Source organism: Gracilinanus agilis, chromosome 5 (assembly GCF_016433145.1).
Source record: "Gracilinanus agilis isolate LMUSP501 chromosome 5, AgileGrace, whole genome shotgun sequence".
Taxonomy (NCBI): Eukaryota; Metazoa; Chordata; class Mammalia; order Didelphimorphia; family Didelphidae; genus Gracilinanus; species Gracilinanus agilis.
The window spans coordinates 253,461,318-253,479,470 of NC_058134.1; the positions used below are offsets into that span (position 1 = coordinate 253,461,318).

At 39.4% G+C, this 18,153-nt stretch overlaps 1 protein-coding gene across 1 annotated transcript in view; it reads left to right on the forward strand.

The window, feature by feature from the left end:
• LIN7A (lin-7 homolog A, crumbs cell polarity complex component) overlaps positions 1 to 18,153 on the forward strand; it is a 200,887-nt gene that overhangs the window by 112,745 nt on the left and 69,989 nt on the right. The window contains exon 4 of the mRNA XM_044679178.1: positions 1,100 to 1,309. Coding sequence (XP_044535113.1) covers positions 1,100 to 1,309 — 210 coding nt within the window. The remainder of the gene's footprint in view (positions 1 to 1,099; positions 1,310 to 18,153) is intronic.

Genomic DNA, 18,153 nt, shown 5'->3' on the forward strand with positions numbered 1-18,153 from the left:
TGATATTTGAAAGCTACTCCCTTTGCAAAATTCATCATAGCAAGATCAGTGAAAATATTTGAAAATGCAGGAAAGAAACCTAAAGCAGATTAATAAAATATTACGTAATAATATTATAAAGAGGCCAAGCTTATCTTATCAGAGGCCACATATAAGCCCAAATGGATTTCAAATAAAACTGGGGTAGTTGAACCCACAGATATTTTAAATGGTAATCGTTCCTACAGGTATCATCAGTATTTACCAAAAAGGCAATGGGAAGGGTGAATGAAATTTCCTAAACTAATAGGCAGTCTGGGAATGGCAGCAAAAAAGTGTGTATGATACACAACTTTAGTTCATTCATTCAGTGCTTCAGAGCCCAGATTAATTTCAAATAAAACTGAGTTATTTGAATCTACAGATGTTTTAAATGGTAATAGTTCCTATCGGCATCGTCAATTTGCAAAAATGGGGGGTGTAGAACTGACTAAATCTGGGAATGTCAGCAAAAGGAAAAACTTATACATATTTAGTTCACCATTCAGTGCTTTTAGTGGAATGACTAGCATCCTCTGGCCTTAAAGAAGTCAGTCTAATAGGAGAGATAAGACAGCTACCAGGCAGTATATGATCTATCATGTGAAGAGAAATTAATTCTAGCTATGGCCATTAAGGAGGTTTTCACGGTGCCTTCTGATTTGGCTCTCGAATGATAGATCACAGATTTACAGATGTTAGAGATCACTGAGTTCAACCTCTTCATTTTACAGAGGAGGAAACTAATCGACTTGCCCCAAAACACAAGAAAGAGTACCTAGGAACGCTCGGATCCAGACCTCAGCCCTTTGACTGCCAGTCTAATAGTTTCCCCATCATACCATGCTTCCCTCAAAGCGTAGACTTGTCACAAGCAGAAAAAGAAGGTAAGGGAGCCAAGGAGGTTGTAGGAGAAATTCCATTAAACAATGGGGATCTAAATAGTGAAAAGTCACGTTCCTTCCCTTTCTTTCCTAGGATAATGCCATCATAGCTTGAGTAGCTGCTGTTTACCTGCTGTAGCATCAGTTCCCCTGATTTGTCCCCAATCTCATTGCCAAATGACCATCTTGTCTTTCAGGCAACTGTGGCAGCTTTTGCAGCTAGTGAAGGTCATTCCCATCCTCGAGTAGTGGAGCTACCAAAGACTGATGAGGGCCTTGGCTTTAATGTGATGGGAGGAAAGGAGCAAAATTCCCCCATTTATATCTCTCGCATCATTCCCGGAGGGGTGGCCGAAAGACACGGAGGCCTCAAAAGGGGAGACCAGCTGCTGTCAGTGAATGGAGTGGTATGTTCTTATGATAACCCTCGATTTTCTGTGAGCATTTCCCTCCCTTCCTCCCTAAACTTTCTTATGGAATTATTATAGACAACTCTGAAATGCTAGTATTTTCTGTTGGGCTGTAGCTAGAACTCCTGGCATAGACAGCAATTTTGTGTGAAATAAGTGAGGATGATAAACATTTAACAATAATTTAATGGTTCACCTCTCACTTTTCGTTCAACTGCATTAGAGTCTGAAGCAGTGTACCTATAGGTGGAATTTCTTTCTTATCTTTCTTATTTATCTTATCACCCTAACCTAAGTATGGTAAATGAGAAGGACTCATTCATGCAGACACTATAAACCAAAGGTTCTAATCCTTTTTAAAAATGTCTGAAAAAAAAAGTCTTTGGCACATTAGTGAAGTGTATGTACTCCTCAGAATTATATATATATACACACATTTTTTTCTGGGTAAAAAAGTTAATTGTATTGATTAGGATAGCTTTAACCAATAAATGAATTGGTCAGTGATTTCTCCTGGTGATGAAAGACCCCCCCAAGTCCCCTTATGCAGATCCATAAAGAGATAATTTGGGGGACTCAATATTCAGCCCCTCCCTTGGACATACTAAAAGGTCTCTTGTTGGTGAAGAGTCAATGAGGAGGTGATCCAACAAAACCCTCAACTCCTCCCCAACCTCTGGGAGGCATTGGGCGAGTCCCATATTTTTCTCATGCTCCCTATCTCTCTGGGAAAGAAGTCAAGTTCTGCCTGGTCAAAATTGACCCCTGCAATGAGAATGATATATTTTTAAAAGCAATTGAGGGTCAGCTAGGTGGCTCTGTGTGACAGGAAGTCTTGGGTTCAAATATGGTCTCAAGATACTTCTTAGCCGTGTGATCCCGGGAAAGTTACTTAACCTCAGTTGCCTAGCCCTTACCTCTCTTCTGCTTTGGAACCAATACTTACTATCAATTCTAAGACAAGTGGCAAAAAAAAAAAACATTTAAAAGCCATTGAAGGAAATCTTAAATTACAAAGAGAGATTAGTAAAAATAAAGATGTAATTGTTTTTTTTCACATCCAAATTCACGGAACTCCTGAAATCTATCCACGGATCATTTGAATGAGATTATCTAAGAATTCCTGCTCTATATGAATCGACATGTTTTTGAAAGGGATCATTTAAGATTGTGGATTTCTATCTATATAAAAAATTGAGAGATATAGCTGTTATGTCCTGAAGGGGCTTTCATATGTTTAAAAAAAATGGCAAATGTGGCAAGAGATCTTTTCTACTGGATTATAGTACTTAATTTTTTACAAGTTCTCTCCTGTGATTCAGGGGGGGAACTGGGATTCCTGCATGTTATAGCAGCCAAACACAAGCACTGGCAAGATTTGGGGATTGTGTTTTTAGGATGGGAGGGCCACATTTTCCAGGTTCAGAGAGGCTCATTTCCAGATGGTTGGCCACCAGGTGGTTAATTTTTCCCAGCTCACTCATGAGGATTGCTTAATAAGGCTTGAAAGGTGTAGAGTGCCAGTGAAGAGAAGATCTATGCTGGTGAAATCATGGATTTGTTGAAATTTAAATAATCCTACTTAATAGTTACCTTTCTGCAACCCAAAGATTGTAGAGGGCAATTATATTACATCAAAATGTCAGGCACTTGTCAAAATACATGTGGTTGATGTTTACTTTAAATATTTTTTTAAATTTTAAATTAAAATGCATTTATTTTCTTTCTTTTTTTCCTTTCCTCCATCCCACCCTTTCCCTTAACAAAATAAAAGGGAAAGAAAACCTTTATTAAAAAAAATTATAAATCAAAATGTCATAGCGCTGGGGGATAGAAACTCAAAAGCCAACTTTATACGGTTGTTCGAACTATATACACTACCACTCCCACAATGAGCAAAACATTCAATAATTATCATGATTTTTCCCAACATTTTCAAAAGTGTCAAGTAAAACGTGAGAAAAAAGGGGACCAAATTTTCTACTTACCTTGATCATTCATCCATTCTTGGTTGTTTTGCTTAAAGACCTGGAGATTTCAGTGACAAGGAACAGGAAAATAGTCCAGTTGATATTCCTTTCCAGTTTACAAAGCAGCACAATTAAAATCTGGTATTATAGAGAATATCCACAAAGTTGAAGTGCATTTTAAGTTCTTTCTGGGGGGAGAGGGGACGTGAATTTCAAGTCTCTGGCATCCTAAATTGTTTAAGACTCTGATGCTGTGTGATAGGTATCAAAACTTCCTAAAACCCCTGCTTCCCAGTTACAGAAGAAGCTGGTTCCATTCGCCTGGAAACTTAATTCCTGTTTCACAAAATAATTTAGATGAAATTTTTAAATTTTTAATTGACCTCTAGACACCCGTGACTTTTCAAAAGCCAATTTTAACTGACAATTTCAGAGTGGAATTTTTTTTTGTCCTGAAGATAATCATGGAAGGCTGGCTTTACTGGGTCAATTCTTAAAACAAATTATGTGTGAATGTCTGAATATATTAATTGGGTGCGTTAGCAAAGTAGATTAAAGAAACATTTAAAAATGATCATCATCGTGACTAGGGAAAAATGCAGGACAAGGAAAGAATTTGGATATTTCTAAATGACAGTCCTAGACTAGAGTAATTGTCATGATAAGAATCACTAGCAAAATGTAATAGATGCGATAGCCGTGGGTCCTGAGTGATAGCCTCTCGTTCAGGTAGACGGGCACTGTGAAGTCACTGAAGGCATTGCCTTATAGATTACTCTTCCTCCCAGCTCCAAGCTTAATCCTGCTAGACGTATAAAAATCTCACAGGTCGAGCAGATAAGAGGTGTAAATCGATTCCATATATATCTCTCTGTGCATCCTGCAGAAACTGTGAACCTGGACTAGTTCCCCACCCACAAGAGTGGGGAATTTGGGATGGAGAATAGTGCTAAATGGGTAGAAAGATGAGGTCAAGGCAGGCCACTTCCCTGCTCATCATCATTTTCTGGTCCCCAGCCTGTGCCTTCTGCTTCTAATAGGAAGGATAGTTTTTATACTAACCCCCAAATCAAAAAGAGCACATTGTGTCCAGTCTGAGGCAGATTCAAATGGACAGGCTTTATTTCCAAGGGCAGCTCTGTGTTCACCTATAAGAACTGAGGTGATACGATGGTTGGGGTGTCAGAAGAGCTCAATTTGGATCCTGCCTCCAATGCTGGCTCAATCTGTGAGCCTTGGCAAGTCACTTAAATTAAATTAATTAAATTCTCTCAGCCTCAGTGATATCATCTTAAAAATGGGGATGATAATAGTGTATAAGTGGAGATTTTCTACTTTGAACTACTTTCCCCAAAATTCCTCCGGTATTTCCCAGAATTCCTTTTGATCTCTCCACCACAGTTGGTGGTCACTTTTGTTTATAAGTTCAGTAACTCTGCCCCCCCTCATTTTTTCCCCCACAACTGGGGCTGGGTTAACTAGCTTTTTTTTTACTTTAGTTGTTATTAATAAACTTTATAAAATATAATTTTATATTAACCTTAGTTGTTATTAATAAACTTTATAAAATATAATTTTATATTAAATTTAGTTGTATAAAATATACTTCTATATTAACTTTTGTTGTTATTAATAAACTTTATAAAATATAATTTTATATTAACTTTAGTTGTTAGTTATTGTATATTAATTTTAATCATAACAATAGCCACCTATCTCAAAGATTTATTGTAAGGATCAAATGAGAAAATGAGGTAAATTGTTTTATAAATCTGAACATACTTTATAAATGCTAGCTATGATTGCCATTATTTACCATAATAATTTGAACATTGACAACAAATCATCTCTTCAGGGGTGGTGGTAGTAGCGTGGGATTTTTATCAGGTACCCTCCTATATCCACTCTTTTTACCCAGGTTAGAAACATAGGAAGCCTTGATAGGGAAAATAAGTTACAAATGGGCAACATGAAGCATGTGCTGAGTAGTCATCAGATCACAGACTTAGACTTAGGAGGGACTGCTGAGGCCATGTAGTTCAATCACCCTCATTTTACAGAGGAAGGAAACAGGTTCAATCAGGTTAAGTGATTTGACCAAGGTCATACATATAGGAAATGGCCAAGCTGGAAGCTGGGAGCCAAGTCTGTTGGCTTTAAATCAGGATTTCCTCAAGATCTTTCTCTCCTTTCACAACCTGCTGAGCCACTAATGTGCCTTGGAGAGGTAGAGGAATGCAAGCTCCCTTAGAGTTTGATGGAGCATGTAGGGTTGGGGAAAGGTTGAAGGTGTGAAGGATTAAGAAGTTAGACATTGAGTGATATTGAAATAAAAAATGATTTCTTAGCACAGTCTGGGACTTCATGACCTGGGGTTCAAATCTTGGCTCTGACATTTATTACTTCTGTGACCTTGGACAAGTCATTTACTTTCTCTGAGCCTCAGTTTCCTAATATGGAAAATGAGGGGTGGAGAGGATCTAGATGAATCTGTGATCCTATGAGTGAGTCATTGTGAATGCCTTGGGTGTACATACCTGTTTGAATATGGATCCCCAAAGATCATTCCACAGATAGTCTGTTATTTGGTATATGGAGGTCGGCACTTTATGTTCATTTATCTGGAAGGTTGAGACGCTTGATCTTCTAACAATTCCCAAGGAATTATATCAGAACTTAGGGGGATGGAATGACCAAACAATGACAGATATAGAGAGCTGATCAACAAAGTTCTGAAATAACTAGTTGTATCTCCATTAAAAAAACAAAACAAAACAAAACAAAAGCAAAAAGAGAATTCCTTGGATGATAGGAGCAGAGGGATAGGGAAGTAGGTAGAGAGTAGATTCAGAGATCAGGTCGTGATTGAGGAGTATGTGAGTTTGTATAAAGGGGTCCTTGTTAAGCTATTGGCAATGTCAAAATAGTAAATTTTAACAATAATCACTAACTTTTGTAAAAAAAAACTTTAGAACTTGCAAAACATTTTACATGCATGTTATATGTAACTGTATACATGAGTAGAAATGTACATATGGGTAAATATACATGTATAAAATCTTATTTTATCCTCACGAAACCCTGGGAGGTAGGTGCCATTATTATGCCCACTTTATAGATGGGGAAACTGAGGCATTTTTAAATTATTACTTAGCTAGCATGTGTCTGAGGCAATTTTGACTTTATGTATTCCTGATTCCTAGTTCAGTACTCCATCCATACCACCAGTTAGCTGCCAGGATAGCCAAGAGCTGAGAACCTGATGGGAGAAAGTAGGGCAGCACATAGTCTTTCCACTGCTATTTAAGAAGATGAAAGATGAGTTTATAAGCCCCTACTTAAAGCTTTGCTTATTCCAAAGTAGTTTTGGATCTACATTTTTTTTTATTTTTAGACATGAGGCTGGCAGGCAAAATCTTAGACAAATACAAAATCTTAGGGTGGGCAAAACTTCTCTTGGGGTAGGGTCAGCCACCCAGCATAGTAGATAGACTGTTGGGCATAAAATCAAAAAGACCTGATTTCAAATCCAGCTGTGTGACTCTAGGCAAGACCCTTGACTTTTCTGCCTCAGTTTCCTCAACTATAAGATTAGAATAATAACACCACCTACTTATCTCTCAGAGTTGTTGTCAGGATCAAATAAGATCTGTATAAAGTACTCAGCACAGTACTTGGCACATAGTAGACACTAAATGGTAGTTTCCTTCCTTCCTTCATTCTTTCCTTTCTTTTTCTTTCCTTCCCTCCCTTCTTCTCATTTCCCCTTTCAGTTTTTCTCTAATCCCTTTGCATCACTTGTGTCTGATTCTTTGTGATTCCATTTGGGGTTTTCATGGCAAAAATACTGCTTTGCCATTTCCTTCACCAGCTTATTTTAGAGATGAGGAACTGAAGCAAACAAAATAGGGTTAAGTGACTTACCCAGAATCATACAGCTAGTAAATAAATGTTTGGGTCCTGATTGGAACTCAAGTTTTTCTGGACTCCAAGCCAAGAACTCTATCCATTGCCCCACCTAGATCAGTGGCTCCCAAACTTTTTTGGCCTACCGCTCCCTTTCCAGAAAAAATTTTACTTCGCCCCCTGGAAATTAATTTTTTTTAATTTTAATAGCAATTTATAGGAAAGATAAATGCCATCGCTGCAGCACCCATCAGGGGGCGGTCGCACTCACTTTGAGAATCACTGACCTAGATGCTCAAGCACAGCTTTATCTGATGCTTATACCAACACACATATGTAAGGTGACTTTTTCCCTACTGTTGCTTACATTTTGACTATCAAGGAACTAGAAAGACAAGAATTGTCATCCTGAGCAACCAAAAAAACTATAATGCACTTAAGTGAATCTTTAAAATGTGCCATTCTGGGGGCAGCTGGGTAGCTCAGTGGATTGAGAGCCAGGCCTAGAGATGGGAGGTCCTAGGTTCAAACCCGGCCTCAGACACTTCCCACCTGTGTGACCCTGGGCAAGTCACTTAACCCCCCTTGCCTACCCTTACCACTCTTCTGCCTTGGAGCCAATACAAAGTATTGACTCCAAGATGGAAGGTAAGGGTTTAAAAAAATAAAATAAAATAAAATGAAATAAAATGTGCCATTCTAAAGAGAAGCCTTCAATATTTGAGGTGACACCAACTATTGCTTTGCAGAGGCAAAAAGAAAAGGCTTTGGCTGCCAAGTCACCTCCCTTTTAATTAGCCTTTTTCCTCATAGATTCAGTGAAATAAAGCTAGGTGTTATAGTCAGGATCCTAACTTATAAGCCTAAAAGGGAGGTTGCAACACGTATTACAGGGATAAAATCAAACCATCTCATTCTGAGACTTTGTCAATTCACAAATACCTTTACCATATTAGGGGTGAATATTCTTAATCCAAGTTAACTAAAATGGTGACTGGTAGGTATGGCAGCCAACCAAAGAATGTGAGCTGTGTGAGGGATAATAAAGGCCATCTAGTAGAATCCCTGTTTGGAGAGTAAATATCTACATCATGACAAATGATAGCTGGCCTCCGTTTGGAGTCCTCAGAGGGTGGGTACGTTGCCACTTCCAAGGCAGTCCATACCATTTTTGGACAAATCTCATTGTTCTGAATGCTTAAAATACTAGATCATAGATTTAGAGCTGGGAAGGACCCTAGAGGACGTTAAATTCGAACCTCTTATTAGACAGACGAGGAAACCAAGTCCTGCAGAGTGTCTTGCCCTGAGGTTCCAAAGGAGAGAAAGCAATGGTTCAAGAATCAGAGGCCATCGGTTCGAATCTGACCTCTGATACTTCCTCCTTGTTGTATAGCATTATCACCTTTCCTGGACCTCAGTTCCCTTATCTGTAAAATGAACTAGATGGTAAAGACAGTACTGAGTCCAAACCCAGAGCACCTTCTCCCGTATCATGCTTCATCTCACTTTTCTATATATTAAGCTAAAATCGCCCTGCCTTGACCATTGGTGCTGGTCCTGCTTTCTGAGGGACAGCAGAAGACAGCAGATCCTTCTTAACAGGACAAGACTCCAGGGAGCGAAAGACCAAGACCGCATCCTCTAAGGTTTTCACAGGCAAATTTCAAGCAATGTTTTTCAAACAATGGTTTTTCATTTCATTTATTTATTTAATTTTTTGTTTCAGATGAGCTTTTGGCAGCATGTTTGAGGGGTCCTTTCACATCCTGGCTACTCTTCTCCATGTGTTCCCAATCTATCAATGTTGCTTTTAGAGTAATAATGGGCATCACCCAGCACTGGACACAATGGAGAGCCCTAAGTCTGATAATATAGTGGGACTCTCACTTGCTGCCATGTCATACTATTGTCTCCATTGAAACTTTAGTCATCGATGTGGTCAGGGTTTAACCACTGGCTATCCAGTGGTGAAAAAATGTGCCCATGATACACTTTTAAGTTTAGTTTGCATCATTAACATGTTCTCAAGTCTCGACGATCAATGGAACAATAAATTTGCTGATTTCCAACATGCCAGTTGAACACACTGAAAATTTAACAATCAGCTCTCCGGGGAGTCATTACCCTGCTGCTTGCAATCCAGGAAAATTCACAAGACTTTTCATATGTGCTAGCTATCAACAGTTTGCTGATCCTGTATCTTAATAGCTGCCCCCCCCCCACTACTTTGGACTTTGTATATCTCCCTATTAAATTAAACAGCCTTGGGGGCAGCTGGGTAGCCAGGACTAGAGACGGGAGGTCCTAGGTTCAAATCTGACCTCAGACACTTCCCAGCTGTGTGGCCCTGGGCAAGTCACTTGACCCCCATTGCCTACCCTTACCACTCTTCTGCCTTGGAGCCATACACAGTATTGACTCCAAGAGGGAAGGTAAGGGTTTAAAAATCAATCAATCAATCAATCAATCAATTAATTACTTGATTGATTAATTAATTAAGCAGCCTAACATTCCAGACTATCACCATTTCATTTGGGGTTTTGAAGGCACCAAATTTCATTGGGATGGGGTACTCTCAATGAGGAAACCCCCTCTCCCAATGTGGATCAGTATTTTTACTGTAACTTTTTGTCACTGAAATTTGTTCATGAGGTTAAATGATTTTGTTACTGTTGTTGTTCAGTCGTGTCTGGCTCCTTGTGACCCCATTATAAGGTTTTCTTGGCAAAAATACAGTAGTGGTTTGCCATTTCCTTCCCCAGTGGATTAAGGCAAATAGAAGTTAAGTGACCCAGGGTCGTAGAGCCCATAATGTGTCAGAGGTAGGATCTGAACCCAGGTCTTTCTGCCTTGAGGTCAGTTTTCCATCCACAATGTCATATTTTCTCTCCACAATCTTCAAAGGAGCCAGAAGGGGCTTTAGAGGACATTTCATACAATCCTCAATCATTTTACAGGTGAGGAAACTGAGGTTAAATGACTTCCCCAAAGTGACGAGGCAATAATCAAATATGTGCAAAAGCTCTTGGCACATATGCAGTAGGCACTACATAAAGGCTAATTCCCTTCCTTCCTTTCACAGACCCAGCTGGGATTTGACCTCAGTTCCAGTGATTCTGGATACACAATCTTTCCACTTTCTGGATCATTGTTCTATTATACAAGTGGTATACCCATTCTACCATCTCAAATATGGATTAATCTGTCAACAAACATTTATTAAGCACCTACTATATGCTAGGCATTGTATTAAGTTTTGAGGATAGGGAGAGAAGCAGAAAGCAGCCTCTGCTCTCAAGGAGCTCACGGTCTCATGGGGGACACAACATGTACCTGTTATGTTCAAACAAAGTAGATAAAGAATAACAGAGAGAATTGATAGAGGGAAGGTACTAGAATTAAAGTAAGTCAGGAAAAGGCTTCCTGCCCTTCCTATTAATTATTTTTATTATTATTATTAGTTATCCTTCTTTTTAGCTGTTCCTTTTAGTTTTACATCATTTGTAACATTGCAAAAAGAAATAATAATGATGATGATAATGATTATCTGCCTTTTTCAGAAAGTATTGTTTCCATGGAGGGAAATTATGTGTGCATATATGTATATGTATGCATACATATGCATACATATACACACATACTTCCCAATATCCTAATTTTAATCATTTTAATGAACTGCCTTGGCTTTTAATTGTAGAGAATAAAACCCAGAACTGAAATAATTTAGAAAGAAGTTTATTAAATTTCCCAGCAAAGAGAAGAGTTAAAAAAGGGGTGACCCCACTCCCCCTGAAGCGGTATAAGTGGCACATTGCATTATATTTGAGCAAAGGCACAAGGAAAGAGTTGGCTAATTGGTCAGCACAAAGATGGCTTCCAGATTCCAAATCCCTCCTTCTGGCATAGAGGGTATGGAGTGGACCCTGCCTTCATGGAGGCCATACAGACCAGCAGCTTGGCGTACAGTCTAGCCATGGACCATCTGTCACTTGAGGACTAGTCATCACTGAGCATGTATTAACTGCTGACTGTGTGGCAGCACTGTGTAGGTACTTGGCATACAAGATCCAAATTATACAGTCCTTCCTCGTAGGGAGTTTACATTGTAGAGGAAAAGGTAGCACAGATTTATATAAATATACGCAAAATAAGTGCACGCTTTGGAGGGAGGAGGTGGGAGGAATTGGGAATTAGGAAAGGCTTTCTATAAAAGATGCTCTTTGAACAGAGTTTCAAAGAAATGAAGGATTCTCAGAAGTTGAAGTGAGGTGGGCTTGAATTCTAGGCTTAGAAGAAAGACATATTTCTGGGGGATGGAATATGCTACATGAAGAAAAAGAAGGCAAGTTTGCTTGACCTTAGAGTGCGGCAAGGGGTCTAATATATAATAAAGCTGGGCAACCAGGTTGGGACTAAGTTGTAAAGGGCTTTAAAGCTAAACAAAGGGGGCAGCTAGGTGGCACAGTGGACGGAGAGCCAGGCTTGGAGTCAGAAGGACCAATGTTCAAATCTTGCCTCAGATACTTTCTAGCTGCACAATCCTGGGCAAGTCACTTAGCCTTGCTTGTCTAGCCCTTGTCCTTCTGGCTTAGAATTGTTATCAAGATAGAAAGGAAGGGTTTCAAACAAACAAACAAACAAACAGTGCTAACCCTAGCCACTTATATGTGATCCTAGAAACTAAATGGAGTCATTGGAGTTTATTGAGCAGCTTAACAGGGGAGCCAGAAATATGGAGAATGGGTTAGGAACGGGAGAAATGTGAGGCAGGAAGACCAATGAAGTGGCTATTGCCGTAATCCCCAGGAGAGATGATGTGAACCTGCGTTAGGATGCTGAGGCCACCTGAGTGGAAAGAGGAGTTCAGACGTGAGACATGTTAGCTTTATAAAGAACAAAATTTGGCAACTGATTAAATATGTGGCTTGAGGAAAGATGGAGGCATTGGCGATAATGCCCAGTTTAAAAACCCTGGGAATGGGTAAGATGAGGGTGACTTTGACATAAGCAGGACACTGGGAAAAGGGGTTTAGGACAAAGACAAGTGAGATCCCCAGTTTGTTTGAAGACTGAATCCCTGAAGTGGCCCCATGTATTCAACTTTGCAGTATTTGAAGTTAGAATAATATAAAATGTGAATTACATCCAGCCCAATGGCTACATGTAATACAAATTCAAATATGTGGTGACTTGAAGAGATTATTTGCACTAATTGAGACCTAGCTGTAATGAACTTACTCTTTTGACATGCTGAATTAGAGGTACCTAAGGGATATCCTGTTCAAAAAAATCAAATAGGTAATTAGAGCATCTGCAGGGGCAACAAGGTGACCCAGTGGATAGAGTGCCAGTTGTGAAGTCACAAAGACTGGAGTTCAGATCTGGTCTCCGATACTGACTGTGAGACTCTATGCAAGTCCCTTAACCTGTTTTCCCAAGTTTCTTCATCCTCGGGAATAATAATAGCATCTGCCTCCCAGGGTTGTTGTGAGGATCAAAGGAGACAATATTTATAAAGCCCTTGGCACATTGTAAATGCTATAGAAATGTTAATTATCATCATCATATGTATCATAATTATTGGAGCTAAAGACAGAATCTAGGGCCATGTAAGAACCATGCATACAAGGAAAAGTAAACCCATGGGAGCCTGTGAGGTCACCAAATGAAAGAGTATAGAAAAGAAATATAGGTGGCAGCTAGGTGGCTCAGTGGATTGAGAACCAGGTCTAAAGAAGAGAGATCCTGGGTTCAAATGTAATCTCAGACACTCCCTACTGGGTGACCTTGGTCAAGTCACTTAACCCCAACTGCCTAGCCCTTACCACTCTTCTGCCTTGGAACCAATACATAGTTTTGAGTCTAAGAGAGAAGATAGGGGCAAAGGCAAGATGGCGGCTTGTAGTAGAAAAAGCTGGAACCACTCTGAGAATCCTTCCAAACTAAAACAGAAGGTACAGGTTTAAAAAAAAAAAAAGAAAATATAGAAGTGGGGAAGTGGGTCTTATACACAGCTAGTATAGCCAAAGTTCAGAGTGTGCCAATCTAGCTAGTTTTGGGGAAGTTTATCACCATGTTTGCTGGTGAGTGATAAATTATTTATTCCTAGAAACTCAAATACAGCCTGCTAAATTGTAGAGCGGGTGGTCATCTCCCTTGGTAGAAGGAATAATGAATGATGCTAATGAAATAATGGCTCATTGACATGTCATAGTATTATGCTTGCTCACCAATCTCGCATCAGAGTTTCAGGGATAAACCAGCAGCGAAAAAAGCCCAGCAGACCCCACCAAGCTGGGATGCAGCAACCTCTTCTGTGGTTCATTATTTAGATGCCAGGCCTGCTTGCAGCCACTTTCCAGGATCACAGCTGCATCTGCTTCCTCTTGCTTCTTTACTGAGTGACTTCTATTATGATGCTAACAGGGGCAGATGTTTCTCCAGCCTTTGGGAATTTAAGAGCTCCACTTGGGGGCTGAAGGAACAGGCATAGGGATCATCTTTATAGGTGAAAAAATGGAAGAGTGAATAAAATCACCAAGGAAAATAGGGTGCCAGGAAGGGCAGAAACTTGGAAAATGATATCCCAAAGGCAGGAAAAAAATGAACCCACAAATTAGGAGAAGAACCAAGGATACGGGCAGACAACTCAGGGAAGGCTATTGCTTCAGAGCTAGAAGGGATCATAGAGGTTGCCTGGTACAGTTTTATGAATGAGTAAATTGGCCACTGGAGAGTTTAAGTAACTTGCTGAGGTCCCATAGACAGCAAGCTGGAGGCAGGATCTGAATGCAGATTCTATTTCTAGATTTTATGCCTTTTCTACTTGCCTCTGTAGACAAGGGATGTGCAATATTCTACCAGCTCTGTGGATTGTGTTTACTTGAGGCAGATGCCTCTGTAGGTAAGGAAGTCTTGATGAGCAGAGATCATTGCTATTAGAGAGAAGGTTTCATCACATTAGTAGGGGTGGAAGCCAGGCTGCAGGGATGAAGGAGTCAATGGAGCCTCAAGAAGTGAAACCAGCAATTGGTAGTCACTCTTTCTAAAAATCTGGCAATAAATGGGAAGAGAAAGGGGAGAAGGGAGCTAAAGGCAGATGGTAGGGTCAAGGAAAGTTTTGTTTGATGTTTTTGCAAGCAGGAGAGAAGTGAAGGTGTGTGTAGGCATCAGGGAGGAAGCCAATAGATAGGAAGAGCTCTCTGTGCCTCAATTCTCGATATTCATTCAGATATTAGAATTATCCTGAACAGACATCAGAAAGCAAATGCAATTCTTCCCCACAGGCTTAGTGAGCAAGAGCTCAACTGATTTCTTGGTTTACTGGGCTTAGCTGAATAAATTCTTCTCGCTTTCTGTCTCTGTCCATGAGATGTTAGCAGATTCTTTACCTTTCTTGGCAACTGAGTGGGAGCTTGTTTGGGTTATAATTAAATAGGATTGCAAGCTGGAATTTCAGTCAAGTGTTTGAAATTTCTGTTCATTGGAATAACATCACATGACACTTCACTCACATCCGTGAGGGCGCCAAGAGCGGTGCAATTATGGTGTTTCATCCCAGCTCCTCTTGGAACAGCCCAAGCAATGTAGCATAATCTGACATGGTTTGCAGTGCCATACACTCAGTGTTTCAGGCCCCTTCACCCTGACAGGTTCATGATAAGAGAGCGTTTCATGGAACATCAAAAATGGAAAAAAGAAACCATTGCTCTAGTCTGAGTGGGAGAGCCAAGAACAATTTTAGGCATTAGAACGCCTCTGAATTCAACCCATGAGGTTGGGGTCTAGACATTGGTGGGAAAACTAGAGATAACTAGACCAAGAACAGGCATCCTGGAATAGGGCATAAGGCTGTTAGATTGGGAGATGAGAAAGTACAAGATTGGACTTTCACTGTGTTTTTTTTAAACCCTTACCTTCCATCTTAGAATCAATGCTGTATATTGGTTCTAAGGCAGAAGAGCAGTCAAAGCTAGGAAATGGGGGTTAAGTGACTTGCCCAGGGTCACACAGCTAGGAAGTGTCTGAGGCCATATTTGAACCCAGGGCCTCCCATCTCTGGCCCTGGCTCTCTGCTGCCCCCAGCTGCCCCCAATCTCACTTTTCATGCTACCTATTTATTTAATCTCTTATTGTCTCATGTTCCTCATCTGTAAAGTTAAGCAATAATTAAGAGGGCAGACAGGTGACTCTTCAAACACAGAGTCAGGTCTGGAGACCAGGAAGTCCTGCATTCAAATTTGACCTCAGATACTTCCCAGCTTTGTGACTCCAGGCAAGTCATTTAATCCCCACTTCTTAACCCTTACCACTCTTATGCATTGGAACCAATATATAGTATTGATTCTAAGAAGGTAAGAGTTGTTTTGTTTTTTTTTTAAGGAAATTATTAAGCACATACTATGTGCTAGGCAAGGCAACTGGGTGGTGCAGTGGATAGAGCACTGAGCCTAGAGTCAAGGAGATCTGAGTTCAAATGCAGCTTCATTTAGACAGTTTCCCTGGCCAAGTCACTTAACCTCCATGTGCCTCAGTTCCTCATCTGTAAAATGAGGACTTCCTGGAGAAGGAAATGGAAAACCTCATGGACTTGTGCATGGGGTCACGAAGAGTTGGACATGATTGAGTGACTCAACAACAAATATGCTAGATATTGTGCTGGCATCTGAGGATATAAATACAATGAATGAATCTCAAATTGTTTAAAGTTTATAATCTATCCAAATTCTGCCACCACGCTTCCACCACACACACCATCCCTCAGAGGTAATTATGAGGAACCTTTGAGATGATATAGATAAATGTCTTTTGTAAACCTTAAGGGACTACACTAATTATTTCAAGTAGCCTAAAGAACTCTGAGATAAGGGATACCCTCTATGAATGCAGGTAGATCTATAATTTAAAATCTTTCAGATTAAATCTCTAATTTATAACCTTAGAGAATTACGTAACACAGAGGTATCAAACAGACTTTGGAAATAGTTAAAATGTAATCAGGGAAATAGTTAACTAAATAAAAATATAATTGAACATAGATAATGTTTATGTGTGGTTTTCTAAGTCAATATGGACCCCACAGAATTCTTCATGTATGTTTTAGTGACCCATATCTGAGTTCACCACCATTCACATTGATCGATCAAGCAATTAGTGGGAAAATTTAGTTTAAGTATAGCTAAATTTAGGTTGTGACTTGCTACATGGTGGAGTGATAGAACACTAGATGTGGAGTCCGAGACTCATCTTCATGAGTCCAAATCCAGCCCAAGATAACTTACTATCTGTGTGACCCTGAGCAAGTTGCTCAACCTTTTTCGCCTGTTTCCTCCTCTATAAAATAAGCTGGAGAAAGAAAGGATAAACCACCTCAGTATCTTTGCCAAAAAAACCCCCAAATGGAGTCATGAAGTGTTGGACACAACTGAAAAATGAGTCAATGACAAAAAATAAAAATAGCTTGAGTTAAATGTCAGAAACAGGATTTCAACTCAGTACTTCCTGCTTTTCTCAGACTGGTTCTCTGTCAATTATGTAAGGCAAACTGTGTGTGTGTGTGTGTGTGTGTGTGTGTGTGTGTGTGTGCGCATTTTGTGTTTGTATCAATTTATTTCTATTTGTAGATTCTGGTATCCTAAAATGTATGCAGAAGGCAAACATTTATGATAAAATTGTATGGTTCACAAATCTGTGTGGAGTTCTGAGGAAAATCTAAATTCATTAAATAATAATAATGCCAAAAATTCAAGTAACTTACCATTGTTAAAATAGAGCAGGGTTGTTTCTCTTGTGTTTTTTTTAGACTTCTGTTGCCTTAAAAATTTCATTTTAGGGGCAGCTGGGTAGCTCAGTGGAGTGAGAGTCAGGCTTAGAGACAGGAGGTCCTAGGTTCAAACCCGGCCTCAGCCACTTCCCAGCTGTGTGACCCTGGGCAAGTCACTTGACCCCCATTGCCCACCCTTACCAATCTTCCACCTATGAGACAATACACCGAAGTACAAGGGCTTAAAAAAAAAATTAAAAAAAAAAATTTTCATTTTATTGGAAGCTCATATTCCACCTGGACTTTCTTGATAGGGTTTTTTTCAACTTTAAAGTTTCTAAATAAAGTTCTGTACTTCAAGAGATAATATATACACGCACTTATATGCCAGCTAATATTAGAGTCAGATTTTTCAGAACCTACCTGTGATTTAATTTGCATGAAGAATTCTCTAGACTAATGCACATTGGCACCTGATCTGCTCCTTAAAGTCTTAGAGAGTTGTCTGGGGCTTTAAGAGGTTCAAAAGATCACAGATTAAGTGATTTGGCCAGAGTATTTGAGAGACAGGACACAAGCCCGGGTCTTCTAAACTCTAGTGCCAGGTTTTACATACCATATCATGCTGTCTCTGTAGCAAAAGCTGAGTTTAGGGTATGTTAAAAATACATTATACATATACAGATACAATATACAATATATTATATTACAATAATATATACAATATATATTATATAATATACAATATACTATATATGTATATACATATATATATATACACACAATATTGTTAAATATGCAATTATACAGATTCCCCATTTCAGTCCAGCTGGCTTGCTTCAATCCTGATCAATTCTCAGTCTAGTTCATTGTCTTTGTGCCCTTTGAAAACATGTATATATATATATGTATATATATATTTTTTAAATTTGTGTGTGTGTGTGTGTATGCATGTATTGAAAGCAAGTGGTAGTTCAATGGATTGAGAGCCAGTCTTAGAGATGGAAGGTCCTAGTTTCAAATCAGGTCTTAGATACTGCCTACCTGTGTGACCCTGGGCAAGTGACTTAACCCCCATTGCCTATTCCTTGCTGCTCTACTACCTTGGACCAATACTTAGTATTGATTCTAAGATGGAAAGTAATATTTTTCCAAAAAACCTACTATGCATAAAAAAAGATATACATAGGATAAATTGG